Source organism: Ailuropoda melanoleuca, chromosome 13 (genome assembly GCF_002007445.2).
Source record: "Ailuropoda melanoleuca isolate Jingjing chromosome 13, ASM200744v2, whole genome shotgun sequence".
Classification (NCBI taxonomy): Eukaryota; Metazoa; Chordata; class Mammalia; order Carnivora; family Ursidae; genus Ailuropoda; species Ailuropoda melanoleuca.
Genome location: NC_048230.1, coordinates 70278244 through 70304168, shown reverse-complemented (window position 1 = coordinate 70304168; position 25925 = coordinate 70278244). Strand labels below are relative to the sequence as shown.

At 55.1% G+C, this 25925-nt stretch overlaps 2 protein-coding genes across 2 annotated transcripts in view; both read left to right on the top strand.

Moving 5' to 3' along the window:
• Window positions 1-276: 276 nt before the first annotated feature.
• On the top strand, window positions 277-12059 carry BPIFB6 (BPI fold containing family B member 6). Its single transcript, XM_019798637.1, has 15 exons — window positions 277-376; window positions 1668-1767; window positions 2852-2956; window positions 3428-3577; window positions 3721-3784; window positions 4231-4291; window positions 5083-5174; window positions 5975-6151; window positions 7202-7255; window positions 7578-7751; window positions 8517-8584; window positions 10021-10066; window positions 10843-10906; window positions 11342-11418; window positions 12027-12059. The coding sequence occupies exons 1-15, from the start codon at window positions 277-279 to the stop codon at window positions 12057-12059; spliced, it is 1365 nt and encodes a 454-aa protein (XP_019654196.1).
• Window positions 12060-24608: 12549 nt separating this feature from the next.
• The window catches only part of LOC100466237 (BPI fold-containing family B member 4), a 45862-nt gene continuing 44545 nt past the window's right edge, over window positions 24609-25925 (top strand). The window contains exon 1 of the mRNA XM_002918267.3: window positions 24609-24724. The gene's annotated coding sequence lies outside the window, so the exon portion shown is untranslated. The remainder of the gene's footprint in view (window positions 24725-25925) is intronic.

Here is a 25925-nt window from a genome sequence, read left to right as displayed (position 1 = left end):
AGGCTGGTGAGAACACATCATGCCCAGATGGGGAAACTGAGGCTTAGAAAAGGAAAGTGACCTTCCTGGGGTGCCCCCGAGGCCCTGTGTTTAATCTGGACCCTCTTCGACCCCTCTGGAAGTCAGTAATGAGGTTTGCTGAATTGGCTGGAGTCTAAAGGCTCCTGAACCCCCAAGACCATCCAGGGGGCCTGTCCTCTTCTGGAGCATGGGAGGTCCCCAGGGGAACCAGGGTCGAGGGGAGCTGCACCCAATCCCCATGGCGCAGGTGGAGCCATGCTGCTGATCCTGTTGCTGGCACTCTGCGGCCTGCTGACCCACACCCGAGCTGACCCTGGGGCGCTGCTGCGGCTGGGCATGGACGTCATGAACCGCGGTGAGCTGGAGGGCCCGGGCGTGGGGCTGGGGGCAGGTGGTACATGGTGACGGCTCCTGTTTGCATGGCCTTGAGCGTCCCATGATCCTCAAAGTTAGCAGCAATGATATGACTCCTCCACTTTACAGAGGAGGGAACTGGGGCCCAGAGAAAATGGAGTGACTTGTCCAAGGTCCCTCGACAAGCTGGAGGCAGAGCTGGAAACCCTGTTTCCCCAGAGCCTCTCCTGGCCCTGATAGCAGGCCTGGGGGCCGTAAGTGGGTTGTGGGAAGACAGACGGGAGCCAAGTCCCAGCTCTGCCAACCATTTGCCGTGTGACCTCAGGCAAGGTGCTACTGCTCTGTGTTATGGTCCGCTCATCTGTAAATGTAAGATGTAAAGAAACGTGAAATAGGGTGACCATCCTTACCTGGGCGGATCAAGTGAAATGTGAGATTACAACCTCCTGGAGGGCCTTTAGTAAAAGTTATTTGCACCTCCTTGCTCCACGACTTTAGGGAAAATGCAGTCACGTGTTGGTGCAAAGGGCTGATGACAGTTCCTCCGGCTCGGTGTTTGTCCCCTCTCTGGGAATCAGCCTATGACCGTTGCACAGGTGTTTCTGGCCCGGTGCCATTCGGGGGGGGGCCTCCAGGCCCAGGGAACCAGCAGCATCTGCATGTTTTTAACAAGCTCTCAGATGCTCCCTAGTCACGCAGTTTTGAGAGTGGCTGGGCCGCAGATAAAGTCAGCACTCTAGCTTGGGGCTTGGACCCCCATGATACGCTCCCTGCAAACTGCTCCATCCCAGTCATGTCCTGCCCCACCCTCCAGTCATGCTGAATTTCTCCCTCTTGACTCTCCATGCCACCTTCTTCCCTGCTTTTCCATTTTTGCATTTTTCATGGACTAGCCTTCTTTACGTCTTTGGTTCCTGGTGAAAACTCCTATCCCTCCTTCAAGGACCAACTGATGGGGCACCTCCTCCTGGAAGTCTTCCCTAGCTCTTCCCTTCCTGGCCCAAACCCGTCCTGCAGTTCCTCCAGCTGTCTGCGTATTATGGCTCTTGTCACCCATTACTGTCATTGCTGGTGACTGTCTCCCCCATGAGGCTGGAGGAGGGCAGGGGCCGGGCGTGACTCCTTTCTGGGTCTCTGGATCACCCAGCCCAGGGTGGGGCACAGGGATTGTGGGCACAGAGTGGTGCCACTTATGAGTGGCCTGTGCCTGGGATGCCTGAGAGGTTGGCCCCAGGCAGGAAAGCAGTGGGAAGCCCACCTAAGTAGCTCTCTGGACAACCCCCCCCTTCCAGAGGTGCAGAGCGCCATGGATGAGAGCCACATCTTGGAAAAGATGGCAGCTGAGGCTGGCAAGAAGCAGCCGGGGGTGAAACCCATCAAGGGCATCACCAAGTGAGCAGGGGAGGGGCTTTGGGGGCGGGAGGGCAGAGGGCGGTGGGGAATGTATGCTCAGGGCCTGAAAGGGCAGGAGGGAGAGTTGGGGCAGGGCCTGGGGCAGGACCTGGGGTCTCTTCCTTGCTTTGCTGTTGGCTTGCTGTGTGACATCGGGTCGGTCCCTGCTCCCGCCTGGGCCTCACGCATCCACTGGAGACAATTCCTGCCTCTGCTGAGCAGGGTCGTTGGGAGGAGGAAGTGAGGTTGAGAAGTCAAACTCCAGCTCCTGCACTCAGCAGGGGCTCCCTGAATGCACATGAAAAGTTCTCAAAAGCAGAGGCAGAAAGGTACCTGCCACCATCTCATGATGCGGCAAATGGGTTCCATTGCAAGTGCCTCATGGGATTGGTCGGCAGGGGCTGCCTGGAATGATGTGGGGGGGAGGGTGGGCTCCGAGCACTCTGCATGAGCAGGAAATGGACTGTGATCAATTAGCAACGTCTGCGGAGAGCCCAGGAATGGGGGTGCGAGGTTAGACGTGCCACATCCTCGTTATCCAGGATCTCCACTGGTGGGTCTCAACCAGGGCTGATTTTGCCCCCAAGGGACATTTGGCAACGTCTGGAAGCGTTTTTGGTTATCACAGCTTGCTGGATGGGGTGGGCAGAAATGCATCTCGTGGCTCTAGTGGGAGAGGCCAGGGTGATGCTGAGCACCCTGCCAGACACAGGACAGCCCCCCCACCACAGCAAAGAACTATTCTGCCCAAAATGTCAACAGGGGCACCCTTAACAAACCCTTTGCTGAGTAAACCTCCCCATTTTGCCAATGGGGAACCTGAGGCCCACAAAGGGGAAGGGTGCCGCCCAAGGTCACATAGCCAAGAGTCCCGACTCACACATGACAAGTACTTTTGTGTACAAACTGGTTCGTGTCCAGCCTTTGCGTTTCACAATGGCCGCACGAGGTGGGCTTATCCCTGTGACGCGGGACGGGGGATTTACCCGAGAGTTCCCAGCAAGGTGGTGGAGGAACGAATGGGTGAAGGGCCTGGGTCTCAACGGTGCGGTTCTCATTGCTGTGGATTTCTGTCGCCTCCCAGCCTGAAAGTGAAGGATGTGAAGCTCCCTGTCATCACACTGAACTTCATCCCTGGGGTGGGCATCTTCCAGTGTGTGTCCACCGGCATGACCATCACTGGCAAGAGGTGAGTATGGCCGAGGACGGGAGGGGGAGAGGAGGATGACCTTGTCTTACGTGTCCGTGTACATTTATTGAGTACCTGCTGGGAGCCACCTGGGTGCTGTGTTCTGAGATGTGCATATTTGGTTCCTGCATTTGGTGGGAACCAGACCTGAGCACAGACGCCCGCAGACGGAGTGATTAGCCCGGGACAGAGGACGCACGAGCAGCTTGAGGGCGATCAGAAAAGGCTTCTGGCGGATCGTGATAGCTGAGTAGGGTTTTAAAGGATGTGTAGGAGTTCCCCAAAGCAAGAGGGAATAGGAAAGACTGGTTTTGTGACCTTGGGCAGGTCCCATCCTCTTTTCTGTGCTGTGGGGGGGGGGCCTCACCCTTTCCCCCTCCCAGAACTGCTGAGACTGAGAGCAAAGAGGAGACAGGGATGGTGGCCACAGTGGCAAAGATGTCCATGACGCCTGCTTGCCCGCCCCTCCAGCTTCATGGGTGGGAACATGGAGATCATCGTGGTTCTGAACATCACAGCCACCAACCGGCTTCTGCAGGATGAGGAAACGGGCCTCCCCATGTTTAAGAGCGAGGGCTGTGAGATCATCCTGGTCAGCGTGAAGACCAACCTGCCTAGCAAGTGAGGGGCTCTGTGGCTGGGGAGGTGGGTGGGGTCCATGTCGCCCTCCCCCCACTTCCTGAGCCACTTCCTCAGTCATGTCCCTGAGTGTCCGGTGCCTCACTGCCTGCCATCTGTGCCCTGTCACCCTCTTCTGTGTGCAGCATGCTGCCTAAGGTTGTCAACAAGTTCCTGGACAGCACCCTTCACAAAGTGCTCCCAAGCCTGGTGAGTGCCCAGAGCAGGCCTCTGCCCGCGTCCGTGGCGGTGTCAGACCAGGGCTGGCAAGCGCGTTTTTCTCTGCTGTGGCCCTGACCGACTGACCCGTAGCTGAGGAGGACTGAGGCTGTGGCTGGCTCAGGGGGAGAAAGCGGCTGGCTCAGGGGGAGAAAGCGCCTTGCTCATCTAGCGATGTCTGCCCTGAGCGCAGAAGGAGGCACGATTCCTGTTTGCTGGGGAACGTGTCCTCGCTGATGTTGCAGGCCACAGTCAGGAGCTCTGGATTCTAGCCCAGCCTCTGCCACTGACTTTCTGTGTGACTTGTGGCCTCGGTTTCCTCTCCAGTCCCTGTCTCTCCAGGGCTCCTGGGTCTCCCCATGGAGTACCATTCGGCTGTGAGGAGGGAGGCCCTCCATGCAGGGGCCCCCTCAGCCCAGCACCTTCTCTGCTTCCAGATGTGTCCAGCCATCGACGCGGTCCTGGTGTATGTGAACAGGAAGTGGGCCAACCTGAACGGTGAGTGGCCCTAGCCATGCCTCGCTGCCACATGGGGACATCAGGATGGCTGGATTTGGAAGCCTCCATTCCCCATTCAAGGGCCTGCTCCATGTCCAGCCTTGGACTGAGGAGGTCTGAGGTCTCGGTGTCTGTCCATCCCCCGACCATCCAGATGGGAAGCCTGAGGCCCTGAGGGACTCTGAGGTTTTTGCCTTAGCCCTCCATCCATTGTTCTGTCCGTGACCCCCCGGACTCCAAGGACAGCAGCCACAGTGGGTTCATCCACAAGACTTGTACCCCGAATAGTAACCCAACAGTGATGACACCTGACTCTTTCCTTTGCCAAGGGGATCTACTGCCTCTGTTATCTCAGGGTTCACAGGGTTCCCTAGTGGGGCAAGAGGAAAACCCAATGGCTGGGAATGAAGGAAAGTGGCTCATGTGCTCAGCAGTGTGGCCTGGGACACTTTACTCCTCTGAGCCTCAGTCTGTGCATCTGTAAAACAGAGCTGAGAATCCCAATCAAGCCAGCCTATCGCGGGAACTGAACCGCGACACCCCTCAGGAAACTCTCGAGTTCTGTCTCTGCAGAGTGATGTGAAGGAGTGGGATTTCCAGGCCAGCCACCATTGCCTCCATGCTACAGTGGAAATTACTGAGGCCCAGAGATGTTAAGTAATTTGCCTGGGGTCACACAGAGGGCCAGGGCTCCTGGCACCCCGGCCAGCTCAGGTAGCAGCTGGCCGCTGCCAGCGTCTATGACGTGCCCCCAGTCGGTGCCCCTCTGAATAGAGCTTCCTCTTGCACAGCCCCCATGCCCGTGGGTCAGATGGGCACGGTCAAATATGTCCTGACATCCTTACCGACCACCACGGCCAGCTACATCCAAGTGGACTTCAGCGTAAGTGCCATGGGGCCACCAGGGGACTGGGGTTCTCACCAGCCTGCTTCTGCCAGAGAGGTGGCTGGACTGGGGTGCGGAGGGTAGGAGGGCCCCTCAGGCCCTGGCAGACCAAGCCCACCATGAGAATGTTCCCTGACACCAAAGCTTTCTTTCTCTTTCTGCTCCCAACGTGAACCCTGAGTCCTGAGCTGACTTCCAGGACTGCTGACCCCACACTCACACCTTCTCCGGGACTGGCTGCTTCTCCCAATGAGTGACTCACGCAGTTATACCAATGGGAACCCCGGGGCCTGGGGGGAGGCAGGACTTGGCTGGGGTCTCACTGTGAGTTGTGGCAGAGTTGGGTCCTCAGCCAGGTCTCCAGAACTCCAGGTGACTAGGTGAGATGCGTCTTCCGGGAATGGGAAGCAAAATCCTACAACACCATCTCCCTGTGAAGTCTTCCTCCAGCGTGGTTCTTCCAGGCCCTGCGTTGTTTGCCATTTACCTCCTTCTGAGAATAAACAGAAAGCACGTCTACATCCGTGAGGGCTCCAACTCTCGGTCAGATTAACTGGGGTTACTTAAGCAATCCCATGAGCATAACCTGTGGCCTAGTGACTGATTCCCTTATACTCATGGGCTTCAGTTTACCCATCTGTACACTGGGAGGATAGCCTGCTCTTGGCTCTACCATCTAGTGACTTGCTGACTTGGGAGCTGGTTTGAGCGTCACTTAGTTTGGAGGACAGAGTCTTGTCCCCAGCCACAGCCTTCATGGCCAAGGCTGAGCATCTCCCTCCCCACCTGTCCCACAGCCTACGGTGCAGCAGCTAGAGGCCAACACCATCCAGCCCGCTGACGCTGGGGAGGCCTTCGAGTTCCCCGAGGGCTATGTTGAAGGCTCCTCACAGCTGCTGCTCTCGGCCACCTTCCTCACCACAGAGCTGGCCCTTCTGCAGAAGTCTCTCGATGTGAATGTCCATGAGACGAAGGTGAGCTGCCCTGGAATGACAGTCCCTGCTTGGTGGGTCTGTTCTGAGAATTATCTTGGGGCTGTGGGCTGTACCAAGGCTGGAGATGCCGGGACTGATTTGGGTTTCTATCATCAGTTTGCCCCAGCACCCACATCTCTCTGTCCATGTCACCGCCATCTACTCACCCATCCATCCAACTGTCACTGCAACCAGGTATTCATCCATCAACCTACAACTCTCACGCACTGGCCATCCATCCACCTTTTATTATCCAGTCATCAGCCACTCATCCATCCATCTTGCTATCATGTATTCATGCCCTAGACTCTATCCTTCCAGCTACCATACATCCACCCTTCATATCATCCACACCTAGAACAGAGTCTGATACTACTGAACGAGTGAGTCTATACATCTGTCCTTCACCACCCAAACATCCATCTACCCACCCAACTCTCCATTATCCATTCTCCTACTCATCTGTCAATTCATCCATCCTTCCATTCATCACCACTGATCCACCCATTCATCCTCCCATCCATGCACCCACCATCCATCCATGTACCGTCTCATCCATCCTCCCACCTATCAATCCATTCCTTATCCGCTCTCCTTACCCACCCATCCTTCCATCTATCATTCCTTTCATCCCTCCACCCACTGCATCCACCTGCCCATCTATTACTCGTTCTCCTACATAAGTGCTCCGTCCATCTATCCACGCATCCATTCAGCACTCATTTGTTGATCTATTTCCCCACTCATCTATCCACCCACAAATCCATCCACCCACCCTCCTCTCATCCACCACATTCATCCATTCTCCCATCTGTCTGCCACTTTTTTACCCAACATTTTCTCAGCATCTGACCTTATGCTACGAGCCATGGACATTGGGTCATGTAAGCCACAGTCTGGGCTACCCAGGAGCTCCTTAACTACTTAATCACAGAATGATATTATGCTGGAGGGAACCTCAGAGGTCTTACCTTATAGAGTCAGAGGAGCTGTCTGTTGGGAAGGGTGGGGGAGGGCTTCAGTAATCCTCACCTTGCTTTCATTTTGTAGATTGGTCAGTTGCCCCCACAAACCACGAAGACACTAGCTGGCTTCATCCCTAAAGTGAGTGCCCTGACTGCCTATATGACCACACCTCCCCTGCCCTGTTCTCCAGTTGAAGGCAGCTTTTCAAGGTCACATTTCCCTTGTCTGATGTGGAATCATCCTGACTTCTCCATAAAGTACTCTTTGGGTCTGTGTCCAATAAAAAAGAGCCAGACTGGTTGTTTTGTTTCCTTTATTTCCTGATAGACACATCCCAGCCCTTGCATGTCATGTTTCCTGTGTCCAAGGTAGTAATCACCTATTTCATGATGGACTCCTGGTATCAGCTGAAGCCGCCATCTGAGGGTGGGCCCTGAGAGAAGTGTCCTGGTTTCTGCAGGTAGCTAAGGCCTATCCCAAGCCAAAGCCCTTGGTGACCCAGATCAGGATAAACAAGCCCCCCAAGGTCACCATGAAGACAGGCAACAGCCTACTGCACCTCCATGGTACCCTGGAGATGTCTGCTGCTCGGCGGCGGGGCAAGCCTCCTGCATCCCTCTTCCTCCTGGCAAGTGTGAGTAGAATCTGTTTCCCATTTAAGCCTATGGATATTCAAGGCTGGAGTGTAGGATTTTAGTTGACAGCCAAGTAATGGATTGAAAAATCCTTAATTAATCCCAATTATGTGATCCTAACCTCCTGGGAGCTGTCACCTGATGTCTGATCCTTGGCTCTGCCACTGAACCTTTGAATGGCTAGAAAGATCAACACACTGAAGAGTCCTTCCCTTCTCTCTCTTCCTTCCTCTCTTTCTTCTGCCCCCTTCTCTACCTCCTTTCTTTCCCCCAACATTTGTTAACACATACAAAAGCTGAGATGGGCTCACCCCGGGGGTATATGGGAGCCTTGAAAGATCTCAAATCTAGTTGAGGAAATCACAGAGGACTTCCCAGAGGAGGTGAAGCCTGAGCTATGTTTTGAAGGTTGAGCAGGAGCTGGCTAGGGAAAGGACTGATGCTGGGAATAGAGGGCACTCCAGGTAGAAATCACTGGATGTGCAAAGGTTGGAGAAATAACGTGGTATGTGCAAGGACCTACAAATATGTCAGATATTTTTGAGAGCCCAGTCCTGGAGCAGGTACAGAGATGCTGAGGAACCTAGGCTCAGGCATGGGGAGACTACTAGATTCAGTTCCTGAAGGTGGGATGGGCAGAGAGGAAGACCCCTGTTTTGCCATGGCAATGGTGCTGTGAAGGTGGTGGAGCCCCTGGTTTTCCCAGCCCTTATGGGGCACCCACTGCTTTCTCCCTGCTTTTGTCCCCATCTGCCACCTGCTAGCACTTCAACCTGAAAATCCAGTACTCAGTTCATGAGAACCGGCTGCAGATGGTCACCTCTCTGGACAGGTAGGAGTCTGCTGCCCATGCTGGCGTCCCTGTCCCCTGCATGGGCATTACCAATAGCACTTGGTTTTCGGCTGCAGGGTCCCCCTCTGATCCATCCAGCATGGCCCACGCTGCCAGGCTGTTCTGGTCACTATCCCTTTTCTAGAATCCTCAATAGCTCCCCATTACCTTCATGATCTTTTCTCAAATTTTAGCCTGGCACTCAAGGCCTTTCTCGAATTCTCCCACCACTGCTCCTACTCTTCCACTAGGCTCTTGCACGGTGAGTCTGATCATGGGTCCATGTCCCCTTTTCCATTAATAAGCTTTTGCCCGTGTCATCCAAATGCCAACTGCCACTCAGCACCCACCTCAAATGCCACCTCCTCCTGGAAGCCTGTCTCCGACTAATAACAGCTAACATTTACAGAGCTCAGTCTATATGTGAGGCACCGGCTCCATGTATTACACTCATTATCCTACCTCAACATCGTGCTTTTCCTCATTACTTTTTATATTTGTCTTAATCTTTGATCTGACTTGTATTAGGCCAGGATTCTTTCAGTGCCAGAGACAATTCCAGCCTCAGTGAGCCCAAAAGGGAATCTTTGAGTTCACATAATTGAAAACACAAGGGTAGATCTTAATTTCAAACATGCTGGATCTTAGGTGCCCAAAGTCCTCAAGATCTCCCTCCTCTCTTGATCTTCGCTGTCCACTTTGTTGGCTCAATTCTCAGGCAGCCTGTCCCCAGGTGGTGACAAACTGATCCCGATGCCAAGAGAGGCCTCTTGTCCAATAGGGCTCAGTTACCAAGGCTGCTTCTCCTTGGTTTAGCATGGATCATATGACCAATCGGACACTAGTCACCAGTGCCAGAGATGGAACTTCCTGATTGGCCAGGTTTGGGTCATGTGCTCACCCTGGGACTCTGTATGCCTTGGAATGAGAGTGGAAAATGGGAGGTCTGCTACTGAATAGGGACTAGAGCTTGGGAAGATAAAGCGGCCAGAGGATCATCACATGGCCTGTTCTGGGGCCATGATGTATTAGTGCTTACTGGAGGCTCTGAAGGGGAGGGGGGTCACCTGAAGGGTCCTAGTTGTGTCCTGAGAGGATGTGGGGCCGACTTTTCAGGCAGCAAACCTCTGGATACCTGGCCTTGGGCAGGAGCATAGAATTGACTGGGGGTCCCGGAGGGAAGAGTCAGGACCATGGGAAGAGGGAGTGGTTTGAGCTGAAGGAAACAAAATGGGTTGTAATGAAAGGTGATGAGTGTCCCATCATAGGTAGCATCCAAGCAGGGACTTATGAGCACCTGGTCTGAAGGCTGTATAGGGACTTCTGCATCAGAGTGGGTTTGTAGGTGTTTGAGATCCCCTTTCTCCACGGCCACAGACGGTGGCTCTGATGGCCCTGCCCACTCCTTGTCCCCTCCCCCCCAAAATCCCATGCAGATTACTGAGCCTGTCTCTGGAGTCCTCATCAATTGGTGCTTTCAATGTAAGTATCTCAAGTGCTTCTTTCTGGTCTGGTTTGAGGGTAAGACTGTGCCTGCTCTCCCTTGGCACTGCAGGGATGGCCCCTGAAATGGAGCCAGAGGGAATAGAGCAGCTCACTGTGGGGCCTGGGGCAGCTGATACGCTGTGCGACCTTGGGAAAGTCACTTAGCCTCTCTGAGTCCACCTCCTTTTCTGGATAGAATCTGGACATCTCCCTGGATTGATTCTAGTAACACTGTCGTGCATAGCAGCAGCCTGGGCTGGCTTTGTTGGCCCGGCTGTCATTTTTATTAGTCTTGGGAGCCTCAGGGCCTAGGACAGAACCTAACCAGCAGGCACCAATACTAATAACAACAACAATAACACTTCCTGAGCTCTTGCTCTGTGCTCTGTGATTTACCCGAACTCGTTGAATCCCTGTGCATAGGTCCTATTACATTCCACTTTCACAGATGGCGAAATGGAGGTACAGAGAGATAGTGAATGAACGACTGATCAAAACTGCTGCGTTTTCTGTAGGAGAAAAATGGGGCCCACAGGTCACCCACTGTGTCCTGAATTCCTCCGTGCCTGCACCATGACCCAAGGCCCATATGTCGCTCAACAGGGACTAAGTGGAGGTGTAGGGCCTCTGCCTACAGTCAGACAATTTGATGTCTCTAATGTTCATTCCTGTGGTCCCGAGGCCCAGTTGAAGTGAGGGCTGCAAAAATCTGTTGACTTGAGTTGAATCGAATGATGGGATGTGGGTATTCTCTCCTTCTCTCTTACCCCCAGGAGAAGAAGTTGACTGGCTTCATTACTGATTATCTCCAGGAAGCGTATGTCCCAGTCATCAATGGTGAGGGCTCCCATGAACTTTGATTTTGCTGGTGTCCAGAAGCCCCATAAGCAGGAGAGGATGCCAGCTGGGTGGTCTCAAAGCCCCTTCACTGATCCCAGATAAGGGAGGTGAAGAGGGAGTGGACAGTCATGGCTGGGTCTTTGAAGCTAATGTAGTCTTAATGTCACCCGCCTGGGGACGAAGGCCCCTCCCACAGTTTGGGACCCTTGGCTCTTGACCCCACACCATGAGTCAGATCTCGACCCAGACTTGGGATGTGAATACGTGGCGATCAGGCTTATGTTCTCTCTGCCCGTGCTGGCTGGCCGACGTCGTGAATCGGTCCCTGTGCTGTTTCCCACCACTCTGCTCCAGGTGGCCAAGGAGTGTCTTTAAGGAGTACCGATCAGCTGCAGAGCAGTCAGCTAACATGACTCTTACCGTGTTTCTCAGATGTGCTCCAAGTCGGGTTCCCACTTCCGGACTTTCTGGGCATGGATTACAACCTGGCGGAGGTGGACATAGTAGAGGTGAGGAAAGGAGCTAAGGAAAGCCGTGTCTGTTAGTACTTTTGGCCAATGAGTGATGAGCAAAAGCCTGCCTCTCTCAGCCTGGAGGGAGGAGCCTTGAGGAGGGCAGCAGCCATCAGTACAATCCTGCCACTCCCTTGAGCAAGACCCTGCCCCTCCGAACTTGGGCCCCCCTTGTCCAGGGGCTCCCCAGAAGGAAACCCGAATCCTGCTGCTTTCCTTCTCTGGCTCCTCGGGCAAATTACTTCACCTTTTTCTGTTGCTTGAAATAGGGATGGTAATATGAGTGTATCTACCTCAGAGAGCTGTTGAGATAATTCACCTAAAGGCATACAGTAAGTGCTTAATATTAGCTTTACATTGCATGCCAAGTATTGCACTGGGAGCATTAAATGTATGTTTTTCTCATTTGATGTCTCCAATCTGGGAGGTAAGGATGCTGTCCCCACTTGACGGTTGAGAAAACGGACACTTAGAGATACGAAGGGCCACGGGCAGGTCTATCCTCTGCTCCTACACAGCACCCCGGCTTCCATTTCCTGGCCACCAGCCTGAGCCATCCTGTGTGATGGTCCCTTGTCCCCACCTGGCCCTTTGCTTCCTTCCAGAATGCCCTGGTGCTGGACTTGAAGCTGAACTGACCAGGGCAGGATCCGCTGCTGGCGGCCGGCACAGCGCCACCCAGCTGCGCTCTGAAGGACCCCCCAACTGGAGCCGGTGGGCCGGGCCCCCTACCGCCCCTGGCCACCTCCATTGACAAGGAGTGAGCGGGCAGGCCTGGGCTGGGCCTTGGCAATAAACTGGAGAACGATCCTCACGAACATCTGATGGCTCGATCTCTTATTTGTAGTAAAGCGATGTCTGCCTTTTCTTCCCCTTCAGTGGGTTTTGGAGTGTCAGACCAGCTTGGGGTCTGAGGGACACTGGTCACAGCCTTGGAGGGCAGGCATGGGCGTATATGGAGTGCCTGCTGAGTGCCATGCCCTGGGCTTTACCTGTACTGTCTCATTTCATCCACCCAATAACCCATGCAACCATGGCCATTCCCACTTTACAGATGAGGAAGTTGAGGCACAGGGCCAACTCCCCTCACCAGGTCACACAGCATAGCAAGTGGCAATCTCTTCTCAGCCCATCTCAGCTGCTTGCCCCAGATCTTGTGCTGAGGACGGCCCTATCCGCAGGGGGCCTGCTGGAGTCCAGTGTGTTTCCAGGAGCTCTCCGTGTCAGCCCCTGCAATCCTCACAACACTTGAGGGATGTGAGAACTGTACCCATTTCACAGATGAGGAGACTGAGGCTCACAGAAGTAGAACAACTGGCCCAAGGCTACCTGGCAAGTCAGGGGACAGGGCTGGGATTGCAATTTGGGCTCTTGGGCCAGTCTGCCTGGGTTCCAAACCTGGCTTTGCCTCCTTGCTGCTGTATGCCCTGGGGAAGTCACTTCATCTCTCTGTTTTCTTACCTGTAAAATGGGAATGATGGCAGTACCAACTTCTGCCCCATTGTCCTGAGGTTTAAATAAATCAAGTGCTGAAAAGTACTCAGGAGCACCGTGCCTGGCACACAGTAAGTGCTCAGGAAATGCTGGCCACAGGTGAGTTTTTGAGGCTGAGGGAGATGTGAAGAGGTGTGTCTGGTCGGAGTTAGGGAGGGGTGCTAACGGTGCAAGGCCGAGTGCCAGCCTGTGCGCTGGTGAGCGCCTGTGTGTGTATAAGCAGCCTGTGGCTCAGGGCAGTCTGCGCGTGTGTGCGGACGGGACAGTTCCATCGTAGAGGTTGTGTGTGAAGAGACCTCTGGTGTCTGTCCATGTCTGTGTGTCTGTGCGTGCCCATGTACGGAGTCCGTGCCCGGGCATTTCCGTGTCTCACCAACAACGCTCGTGTGAGGGCTGGCTCCCAGGGTTTGTCATATCGGCCCCATCACCTCTTCCGAGGTTGGCACTGCTACTGTTCTCTAAATGGACTCCCTTTAGAAGTAAATGTTGTACACCTTTAATTTATACAAGGTCATATGTCAAGCACGTTTCAATTAAAAATAAAGAAAGAAAAAATAAAAAGTGAATGTATGTTTATACACAATAGTGAACAATCCATTTAAAAAAAGTCTACTCTACATGGCCCCTAAAAATCAGTGTCATTTGCTAGAATGTAAAAAAAAAAAAAAAAATCCATAACTTTGAAAAAGAATGTGTGTAAGGGTTGATCCGTTGGTGCTCCAGTCCTGGAAATTGCTGGGTTGGTAGCCATGGGTCTGTGTGTCTGGGTGTTGGTGCATGTGTCTGTTAGGATGTCTTTGTCTCCCAGGGGGCGAGTCTTTGTATGTGGGAGGTCTGGGTGGGTCTGTGAAGGTGGGGGGCTCCATGTCTGTGGGTGGTGTGGTGTGGCCAGAGGTCTGGTCAGGAGGCCAGCACTCCCGGAGACTGTGGGGCCCTGGCAGGTTCGCCCTGGCCCAGCCTGGCCTGGACCCACACCGGCAGAGGAGGGAGGGCCCTCCCTCGCCGTGGCCCGGATGCCAGGGCTGTCTCCTTGTCCCCCGCCGCAGGCCTAATCCCATGGCCCCTCATTTCCCCGGCGCTGGGACAATGGCAGCATTGAGGCAGGCCTGGCAGATCCAGAGGCCTTGGTGATCCAGGGGTGGCTGATACCCTCCCCTGGGCGTGCCGGAGACGCCCCTCCACTCCCCCAGTCCTGCCCTCGGAGGTTCCTCCAGTACACTCACGGTCGCCTGAAGCCTCGCTGCCACCCTCCCCAGGCCAATGCTCAGATGGAGAAACCAAGGCACAAATCTCACATGTGAGAGTCGGGAGGGCTGGGCTGTCCCCGTGGTATGACCAGGGGCACACAGGGTGGCCTTGGACAAACCACAGCTCTTCTCTGGACCTCAGTCTTCCCACCTAGGACATGAGAGAGGGGTCGGATGCTCTGACCTCTAATCTGACTTCAACATTCTTTGAGTGGCCAGTTACCCTGGATTTAGATTTACCCCGGGCAGAAATGGGGACTGGGCTGGCCAGGGGAGCCCTGTGCTGTGACCCCACCTCCTTGGAAGGTGATGATGGAGGTTCTCTGCCCGCAGGCACTGCTCACCTTCCACTGTCTCCCAGCCCTACACGAGGAAGTGGAAGCTCAGGGAGGCGAAGCGACCGGCCCAAGGGCACAGGCATGCGCAGATGGGACATGAGCCCTGTCTGCCTGAGTCTGAATCCCCTCCTTCCTCTGTCACGCCACACTCAGCACCGGGATGCATCATCCTCCTCTAAGAAAACCAAGGTCCAGAGAAGGTGTGTGATTGGCTCGAGGTCACAGAGTGAGAAAGAAGCAGGTCTTTGATTCAGGTTTCTGATCCTGGGCCTGCAGCTATCGACTCAGGGGCCTGCCAGGCAGCCCAGCCCTGGGAAGATGAACACCATACAATGCTCCCCAAATCTGTGTCCACCCCAATCACCACCCACCCCGCCTTCTCCCGTCCCAGCCCACGCTCAACTCTGGGAAGACCCCCCCTGGATCTCGACATCACCTGGGTTTCTCAGGTGTTCTGGGCACCCTTCCTTAATGCCCTGAAGTCCATTTCCAGGGTGTTTGTCCTCACAGCCAGCCCGCTCTGGGCCCCTAATTTGCTGATGGGGAAATCGCAGCTCTGCAAGGGAAGTCACTCGACCATGAGTACCAGAGTTTGGTTTTGAACCCCGGAATTCTGGCTCCAGAACTTTCACTCTAGGAGCTAATGCCTGGGGGTGTTTGTCCTCCTCAAGTCCCTCCCCTGCTCTAATCCCTTCCTTGGCTCCCCATCACCCTCACTGGGGCTCTCGATATGGCTCCCATCAGCTTGCCCCCGGAGGCTTGTTAAACCTGCCACTTCCCAGGCCCCCCGGCTCTGGCCTGCTGGGTCACGGCGGCCAGGTGGGGCCTGGAGATACGTATTTCAATGCCACGGGCAGGCCCAACCTCTGACTCGGCTTGGGTGCCGGAGGCATCTTGTAAGTGTCTGGGGTGTGGGTGGCTTGGCCTCTTCTTTGGGGAGAAGACTGGAAGGAACTGGGGGAAGAAGAGGCAGGCCAGAAACTAGGTAGCACTTTCCTGCCTTGCGAGGGGCCAGGCTGGGCAGTGGTTACCGTGGTGAGCATCGTCAGCTCGCCTGCTGGCCCCTGTGTAAGCTCGGCCGGTGGCTCCCCCTGGCAGGGCTGTGGGTCCCCGAGCATAGGACAGGGCGGTAATGATTGTGCTGACCCCACCGGTCACAGGGGAAGCTTGATGGGTTCACACATCCGTGTCTGGCACACACCAAGGGCTTGGCGCTCGCCCTGCCTCCCCCTGCCTCCAACAAGGGTCTGACAAGCCCCGGAGATGGCCAGCTGCTGGCGAAGCCGTGGAGCAGCAGGGCCCTGCTGGACTGCTGGCGGGAGCACCCATAGGCTGAGCCGCACTGGGGAGCCCCGGCGGGGTCTGGGGAAGCCCCGGCGCCTCTAGCAGGAGAACGGATAGCCAACTCCGGTGTGTTCGCAGAACAGAGCCGTAGACAGCAAAGCAGAGCACATTACTGGGTCACACAGTGAGAGTGAGTTTCATAGACATGGTGCGTGAAGGAAGCCACCCACAAAAGGTACCCACGCCCGACTCCACGCACGTCCGCGGGAAAGCACATGGAGCTCACCCCTTGTGTCGGCTGTCAGGACCGTGGTACCCTCGAGGGGCAATGACTCCCACGGGACACGAGGGGCTTCTGAAGCCCTCAGTCGGTAAACATGCATGGAGCTGTAATGTAGGATCTGGAACATTCTCTGTACGTGCTTTCTAGTTGAATAAAAAGTTGATTTTTAAAAAGTGGTGTGATTGCGTCACTTGGCTCAGCATCTGAAGTCATCACGATGAACACTGTAAGGGTGGGGGTTCTGAGCTTATGGGGTGAATGAGGCAAACACGGCCCTTCCTCCCCATCTCAGCAGGCAGCAGTTCCGGGCCTCCGGCAGGAGGCGACCCAAAAACACCCAGAAACAAGGCAATAGATCTACATGTCACAGACTCTGAGGGAGGGACCCCCAGGGGGCTGTGGATCACAGCCGGCTTCCTGGAGGAGGGGGTGCCTGAGCCAGTACCTGCAGAAGGATGGCAAACAATAGCCAAAGTCTCTAAGTCCATGTAGTAACCTGTAGGCTCCCATCACCTCCTCGGCCCCCTGTTCCCTGCTGCCCTTCCCTCTGCCTGGTGGGCTCTTCCCCAGACATCCCCCTGGCCCACTCCCACTCCCACTGCAGGTCAAAGGCACGCCTGCTCCAATCTGAGGCCTCCTCTGACCACCATATTGAAAGTTGCACCCACCCCTGCTTTATTCTTGTCATCAGCCTCTGTCTTACTGTGTCGTGGGTTTATCCGGTCCCTCCTTCAGAGCTGCGCTGTCCGATAGGACAATCGAGCGCTTGTAATGTGGTGAGTCTAAATTTGGTGTGCTGTCAGATTTTGCAGATATAATATGAGAAAAAGAATATAAGTCATCTCATTAATAGTCATATATTAAGTGTTAAATGATAATATTTTGGCTATATTGGGTTAAATAAATTGTACTATTAGAATTAATTCATTTGTTTTCTTTTTACCTTTTTAAAATTGTGGCTATTAGAACACGTGCAATTGCATCATGGTTCTATCGGTCATCTCCTTCAGGGTGTGTGTTTGTTCCCTCCGTTTATCTCTGTATCCCCAGCACCCAACAAACAGTAGGCACCCCATAAATGCCTACTGAAGGGTGTACGGATGAAGGTAGGAACGGATGGATGGATGGATGATGGATGAATGAATGAATTTCTCTCCACCATCATGGGCCCCAGCCTCAGGAAGGGGAAAAAGTACCTGTTCTGGAGTCTGGGGGACACTGGGTCTTGGGAGGTGGGGGTGGAGTTGGTGCCCCTCCCCCAAGTTGGCCCAGAGTTCCTCTCTCCAGGCCCCGTGGCTATCTCCATACCAGGCCTGGGGTAGTGGGGTGCAGAGGGTCTTCCTTTCTTCTCTCCCTGGGGTAGGTGGGAGGCAGGATAGATTCTGTGCCATCAGGGTGGCCCCTGGGGACCCTGGAGGGAGACTCCATAGCTGAATGCTCCACCCTGCCCCCAGCTCTGGGAGGAGGTGGCTGCCTCTGCAGCCCCAAACTGTCACTCCCCCCTCTGGGCACTACCCCGCCCCCCCCCCCCCCCCCAATTTGCTTCTGACATAACACATTGACGGATTTCTGGCGGCTGTGCCCCTTTTGTGTCCCCAGAGCTGTTGTGGGCATATAAGGGCTGCCCCCAGGCCCAAGAGGGTGGAGGAGCTGGCAGGAGGCTGGGAACCTCCACCCACCCCTCGTGGAGCTGCAGGTGTGGGTAAGGCAGCCTGTGACGGCCCCAGCCTCATCCAGATCCCCACCATTGACCCTGCGACCATCCTGCGGTCCCATCTGAATAATGGGCACGGAAAGAATTCCCCCTAGGAGGGCACTGGGGCTACCTGGAGGGTGATGGGAGAAAAACCCCGCTTTACTGTTGGGAAAACTGGGGCTCAGGCAGGGGCAAAGGCAGGGATGGGGGGGCTGAGGACAGAACTGTCCTACAGACAGGGCTTGAGGGGTGCCCATTTTTCCTTAGGCCGTAGAAACCAACTGGTTTCCCACTGTGGACTATTTCCTTCCGTGAGGGTCCCCGAGGTTACAGGGAGCCGCTCTGGGATGAGTCTTGGAGAAAGAACACAGATGTTGCTGAGGTTGCTACTGGCACAAATGGCACCCATATGCACCTTCGTGCAAGGGTGGGGAGGTGCCCTCCTGGGCAGACACCCCCTGTGCCAGGGCAGGTGGCTGACTAGTGAAGTGCAGCTGGACCCCGGTCGGCTCCTGCCCCCTCAGCAAGCACCCATCCAGCACACAATCAGGCACGGAGGCCCTAGACATGGTCCCTGACCTCGTGGAGCTTCCAGAGATGGCAAACAAGGACACGAACACATGATGTATAATTGTGAATTGTGATAGCACCTGAAAATAAATATTCTGAGTGTTAGGGACAAACAGGCTTCTTCAGACAAAGCAAAGGAAGGAGGCCTTTCCAAGCTGGCAACGTTTATTCAGAACCTGGGATGAGAAGCCAGTCATGCAAAGAACCAGGGGTTCCTAACAGAAAGCAGAGCATGTGCAAAGGCCCTGAGGTGGAAAGGCGCTTGGCATGTTTAAGACCAAGGAGGTCGAAGAGGCAGGCAGAGACATAGTGGGTCATGGCAAGAAGCCTGGGTTTTATCCCAAAGGCAGTGGGGAGCAGGGTTTAAGCAGAGGTTACACGAAGGGTTAGATGGGTATGTGACAGCATTGGCCATCGTTCCATAACTAGTAAGTTAGCCATGCTCTCACCTTCCATCTGATTCCTTCCAACACGGAAGGATAGAGACAGGGGAGGAGAGAAATGGGACATGTTAAGTAGTGGGTCCCCAATCAGCCACACCTTCTGAAGTGGCCTCATGAGCCAATGGAAAAGCAGGGCCAGGAAACGAAGCCCCCATCCTGGCGTCCTGGAAAGGTAGTCCCTCTGTCACTCTCCCTTAGAGACCTGGTAGGTCCACGTTCACCGGGGACGCAGAGCACTAAGACTTTTAAGTCAGGCACGTTGGCTGCTGCTTTCCTGGGAGTGAGGCTAGATGGAGCCGGGCTGGGCGGGCGGGAGTGCCCCAGACTGGTGATGGGGCACAGGGATTGGGCGACGTCTTGGGCACGCAGGGTGCCTCAGCGTTCCTGCTTCTGCCCCTGATAGGTGCGCCATCGAGAATGTGGGGCCTGTGGTCCTTGCTTCTCCTCTGGGGGCTGGTGACTCCGTGCCAGGGGCTGCTTGAGAAGGTGGGCACGCTCGCTCGGATTGACAAGGATGAACTTGGCAAAGGTGAGCCAAGGTGGGCAGTCTGTGGGGGGTCCAGCTGCAGTGTAGACGTCGCACTGACATGCCCTGGGTGGCTGCTTTAAGGAAGGGCTGAAAGCAGGCTGTGATTCTCATCTACTCAGAGAGCTGGGGGCTAAAGCTTTGCTTGCGGGCTCCCATGGGTCATCAGCTCACCTTCTGAGAGGCGGACTGGGTGAGGAGGGCTTCGGCCCTGTGGGTGCTGCGTCTGCCTCAGGGGTGGGGCCGGGCGTGATGGAGGAGGCTGGCTGGGCCAGCGTCTTTGCCCCGTGTTTCCAGGCTGGGGGAACTCAACTAGGGCAATGGGTGCTCCGGGGCCCAACGGCCCAGGGTCACAGTCTCGAGAAGAATAGGGCAGTCGTGAACAGGAAATGCTTCAGGGGGGCGCCTGGGTGGCACAGCGGTTGGGCGTCTGCCTTCGGCTCAGGGCGTGATCCCAGCGTTGTGGGATCGAGCCCCACATCAGGCTCCTGTGCTATGAGCCTGCTTCTTCCTCTCCCACTCCCCCTGCTTGTGTTCCCTCTCTCGCTGGCTGTCTCTATCTCTGTCAAGTAAATAAATAAAATCTTTAAAAAAAAAAAAAAAGGAAATGCTTCAGGGAATCGACCCTCCCTGCCCCCAAGGGACCCCAAGGAGGTCCCTTCTGTCCTGCCTTTCTCATAATCTGCAGAGTCAGGCCAGGGGTACCCGGGAAGAGCAGAGGTCACCTCCTCCATCTTGGTCAAGCCCTGGTGGCTGTGGGCTTCTTCCTTTGCTTCCGCCCTTTCTTTTGGTGCTACAGAGTGGCCCAGCGTCAAGGCGCTCTAGTCATACTTTTGACCCCAAACCCGATTTGCTGTGCGACTTTGGGCAAGTCTCTGCCCTTCTCTGGGACATACTTCCCCCTTATGTAAGATGAACCTTCCTTCCTACAGCCATCCAGAACTCGCTGGTTGGGGGCCCCATTCTGCAGAACGTCCTGGGGACAGTCACATCTGTGAACCAGGGCCTCCTGGGTTCTGGGGGACTGCTCGGAGGAGGCGGCCTGCTGAGCTATGGAGGGGTTTTTGGCGTTGTGGAAGAACTTTCTGGGTGAGTCCTCACAGTGTGGCATCTCAACTGCCCACCTACTATGAGCCCAACAGGAAGCCTAGTCCTTTCTTTGCTTCAGGGAAAAGAGAAGAGATTGACTGTCTTCAATTGTTGGCAGGCAGCGGGGGTAATGTTGGAAGCCCTGGATAGGGAGTCCCGGGGCCTGAGTTGGAAAATAATGAGTCCACTGTGTATCAGGAAACAGGAATAGCAGCTTGTCCCTGTGGTTGAGGGTTCCAGTTCTGGGGTTGACTCCAGTTACTCACTGTGCGACCTAAGGCTAGTTGCTTAGCCTCTCTGGGCTCATCCAGGTATCTTCCTGGCTCCCTCCCTCGTCTCCTTTGGGTATCTATTCCAAAGAGCCCTGCTCTGACCAACCCCTCTTTGTCCCCTCCCCTGCTCTCAAGTTCTCCAGAAGACGTATCACACACACCCCCGCACCCCATATGCTTTATTGGTTTGTTTCTTGCCTCCCCTGCTAGGTTATAAACCCCAGGAGGGGTAGGGCTTCTGTTTGGTTTGTTTATTGCCATATCCCCAGTATCATTAATAGTGCTTGATACATAACGGATATCGAAAAATATTTTTGAATGAATGAATGAAATCACATAATAGCTAATATTTATAACTTAATCACCACCTAGCCAGGGTTTTCTGTGTAACTAGCACTGTACTGAACACTGTAAATTAATTATCCCATGGAATCCAGAGGTAGGACTGTTATCAACAGCATTTAACAGGTGAGATTGAGGCCCCTGGCATCCAAGGGACCTGTCCAAACTCACCCAGCCAGAGAGGTGTGGGGGTGTGGGGGTGTTAATCACAGCCCTTATTGCCTGCCCCAGGTGAGTGGGAACCCTTCCATGCTTCGTGGTGAATCAGGGCAGGCTCAATCTGGATAGCTGGGAGGAGTCAGCGAGCTAAAGGTGAATGCAGAATGGAAGGAAAGTCAAGGGAAAGGTGTTCCAGACAGAGGAAACAGCCTGGGCAAAGGCCCAGAGGACAGAGAAAGCAATGAGCTGTGGGGTGCTGTGTTTGAGAACCCAGCTGAGCTGCATGTGCCTGAGCCTGGGGGATGGGAGTGGGAGACAATGATGCAGGTCAGAGACTGAACCAGGAGGGAGGCCGTGGGGATGGGGTGGGGAGAACACTTTAATTCACTGAGCCTCTCATGAGGACAACGTTACATTTACTGAACACATGCTGTACCAGCTTCAGCACCCACATTTTTTTTTTAAAGATTTTATTTATTTATTTGACAGAGATAGAGACAGCCAGTGAGAGAGGGAATACAGCAGGGCGAGTGGGAGAGGAAGAAGCAGGCTCATAGCAGAGGAGCCTGATGTGGGGCTCGATCTCAGAACGCCGAGATCACGCCCTGAGCCAAAGGCAGACGCTTAACCGCTGTGCCACCCAGGCGCCCCTCAGCACCCACATTTATCTCACTTGTCTTTGCCATGTTTGAGGCGGGTACTAGTATTGGCCCACTTTACAGATGAAGAGACTGAGGCCCACGAGGTGCCGTAATTGGGTGCACAGTTGGCTGTATGGGTTACAGACGGGATGTGAGACACAGCCCAGGGATACTCTAGGCACCACCTTGTCTGAGACGGTCCAGGCACTAAGGGACTGACACTGAGGGTGGGGGGGTCTGGAAGTGAGGGGCCCTCCCCTTGATGCCCATCCCAGGCTGAAGATCGAGGAACTTACACTGCCAAAGGTGTCCCTGAAGCTGCTGCCTGGGTTTGGGGTGCAGCTGAGTCTGCACACCAAGGTGGGCCTGCACGGCTCTGGGTGAGTGTGTCCCTCTACCCTGCTGCTCCCCACCCCAGCCCCCTGCTCCACTGGGGACCCCTACTCTGTTGCCCCTCCATCCCCATCTCACTGACCCCCCCATTTCCTCCCACCGTACTTCCTCTCCCTACTGGTTCCTTCCTGGATCCCACCCCACTACCCTCCCCAGGGACCTCCATCCCACAGTTCCCCAGGGACTTCTCTCTCTCCTTCTCTCTCTCTCTCTCTGGACGGCCCTGCCCCATTGCCCAGAGCTCACTGGACGGGTTGGGGGAAGAGGGTAAAGGAATACGCAAAATGGGGCAGGGACGCAGTGAGTGACAGGAAAGAATGCGGACTCTAGCCCACTGGCAGGGCGACCCACCAACTCCTCGGGGCTCCTGCAGCCCCGGGGGGCGTGGCCAGGGCGGGACCCCTGTTGGGTGGGGCCTGGCAGCCTGGCCACGCCCCCAGCATCCGGTCTCGCAGCCCCCTGGGGGGCCTCCTGCAGCTGGCTGCCGAGGTGAACGTGTCGTCGCGGGTGGCGCTGGGCGTGAGCTCTCGGGGCACGCCCATCCTCGTCCTCAAGCGCTGCAGCACGCTGCTGGGCCACATCAGCCTGCTCTCGGGGTGAGTCCGCGGCCTCGAACCCGCTTGGGCGGCTTCCCGCGCCTGCACCTGCGAGTGGGCTCATCTCGGGCGCGCGCACTGGAGCGTCTCCCGGGTCTCCCGGGAGCGGCCGGCTGGGGGGGCCTGACCTCACCCAGCTTCCGGTCGGATCCGCCTGTTCAACCCGCTGCACAGACCTGCAGACTGAGACCCATCAGAGGCAGGGACTCCGGCCCAGCCCCCAGCTACCATCACCCACTACTGGGCGTTCCCCTTCTCCACTCCAGCCACCCCCGCCCCGAGATCCTCACCCAGAAAGAACAGACCCTCGCCATCTCAGTTCCCCATCTCAGCACAGCAGAGACCCAGCTCTGCCCCTGACTCACTGTGTAACCCCAGAGGAACCCCCTCCTCTGTCTGGGCTCCAGTGTCCCCATCTGTATAATAAGGACCTAAATTTGATGATCCAGAAGGCTCTGGCACTTTTACATCCGTGACTTTCCCCAGCTGTTCAGGACATAGTGGCCTTCCCTACACTTGTGCTGAGCCATCACTCCTGTGGGACAAATGAGGCCCAAAGGGGGCAAGAGACTTGCCGAAGGTCACACACAGATCGCGACAAGGATGGAGAGGGGCTGGTCTCTGGACTGAGACGCGGGGCTTTTCCCCAGGGCTGGGCTCCTGCCCTTCTGCCTCACACTTTGCATCTCCCCCCTGGTTTCTACACTCCAGGCCGAATCCCACGCCCCCGGCCCATCCTTACTCTGTGGCTCTGAGCAGTGAGGGTGAGGGGTAATCAGACAGCTCAGTGGTCCCTCCCAGGAATAGGGTGACCCAGGATTGCTCCTGGCTCCAGAAAGGCTCTCCCGGGTTTCCAGGTGGGGTCTTTGGACTCCTTAAATCCCAGTACTCTGCCCTGCTCCTGTGGGCTAGAGCGGGCTTTGGTGGGACTAGAGCCCAGATGGTGTTGGTGTCCTGCGACTGTGGCTTTGTGATTGTCACCCCTCCTCCCCAGTCTCCCCTAGTCTCCAAGCATACCGGAACCCACCGATATGCACTTCTCATCCTCAGGCCTCCCTCTTATTCATTCAACAAATATGCATTCATTCGCTCAGCAGATGCTAAGTGAACCCCCACTCTAAGCCAGGCACTGTTCTGGACCCAAATGTCACTTGTCTATAAATGTTGGAGGAGATGAAGGGAACAGACATTTAGCGAGCATGGATACCAGACGTGAATACAGTCCCATGTAATCTCAGCAGCAACAATTCTTTTTTTAAAATTTTTATTTAAATTCAATTAATTAACTTATAGTATATTATTAATTTCAGAGGTAGAGTTCAGAGATTCATCAGTCGCATATAACACCCAGTGCTCATTACATCAAATGCCCTCCTTAATGTCCATCATCCAGGTACCCCTTGCCCCTGCCCCCCTCCCCTCCTGCAACCCTCAGTTTGTTTCCTAGAGTTAAGAGTCTCTTATGGTTTGTCTCCCTCTCTGATTTCATCTTATTTTATTTTCCCTTCCCTTCCCCTATAATCCTGTTTTGTTTCTTAAATTCCACATGTGAGTGAAATCACACGATAATTGTCTTTCTCTGACCTAGTTCGCTTAGCATAATACCCTCTAGTTCTATCCACGTCGAGCAACAATTCTTTACGGTGGGCATTTTACAGATGAGGAAACGGAAGCCATCCCCCAGGTTCCATGGCAAGGCAGAGCAAGATTTAAACCCAGGTCTCCAGAGCCTGAGTCAACCCCACCCCCTTCACAGGGCGAGGACACGGAGAGAGCCAGCGCCCCCAGCACCCACTCCACCCTGTCGCCCCGGCTGGAGCTGTCCCTGTGTGGTGGCCACACCCTCACCCTTCTCTCCCTGCACAGGCTGCTACCCACACCGCTCTTCGGGGTCGTGGAGCAGACACTCTTCAAGGTGCTGCCGGGACTGGTGAGTGTGTGGGCCCCAGGCCAGGCACGCCCCTCCCCTTGACTCGCCTCTCCTTCCCCAGCTTTGGGTAAATCTGGGTGCCAGGCAGGATTAAGCTGTCCTTCCCTTGCACGCCCATGGGGTAATCCCATCCTGGCCTGCCCCCGAGCCTCCTGGGTGCCGCCAGACCGTCTGTAGGCGGCCTGGCACCATCCATCCCCAGACATCCGGATCCTGAGTTGACAGCTGCAGATAACCTGAGTCCCTCACTCCCAAATCCAGGCTCCTGTCTTAGCCCCTGCTCTGTCTTTGCCTCCTGTATGATCACTGACTTTATATTTTTCTTTAAACTAGCTCTGAGTTAAAATTATGTCACTCAGTTTTAAACTGAATTAAAACCGAGCCCTGGGCTTGGCAAACGTCCAGAAAACCACATACGTATAAACTAATACATCATAAGTCAAACTGGAAAAACTGAGAAAAGCTGATCTGTCCAAAGCCCCTTTCATTGAGACCAGTGAGGGAACGGTCTTGATGAGGTCACACGGCCAGCAAAGGGTGGCCAGGCCTCCTGACCCCCAGTCCTGGCAAGACCTCTCTTGTGAGTCCTTGTGAAGAATGTATCTGTGGGAGTCCATGGCTGGCAAAACTGACCTGGGCTTGAAAAAGCCAATTGGAACTGAAGCTCAGGGGCAGAAGGGAAGCTCCCAGCAGCAAGGACCCCAACCCAGGCCCGTCTCAGGCGGATTTCAACAACGCAGAGTGGGTGCATTTAAATCACAGGCCCTAACTTGGGTCTCGGGACAACTGAGTGCAGGGCAGGATTTGTGTAACTCAAAGACGTTTTAAAAATGAGGGTCGGTTACTAGCATTTAGAGATTGGAGGTTTCTCCTAACAATCCAATTTCCGGGTCCTCTGGTGCAGTCAGCCACCCCAGCTGCAGTCCGTCCTGCAGGTTACACGCGCGGGAGCCGAGGAGGGCGTTCCTCCCACCCAGCAGGTCCCCTCTGGTCTCCTCTCATTTCTGTCACATGCCTGACCCCAAAAGCCCTGGAGTTGGGGGTCCCTGAGTGTAAATGAAAAGGCAGCCCTCTCTTGTCTGAGAACAGCTGTGACCTTGGGCAGGTCGCCCTTCTTCCATCGCTGCTGTAGAATGGAGGGGTGCGAAGTATGACGGGGCTGGACTGGGTCACCTCTGGGCTTCCTGCTCCAGTGGACCCA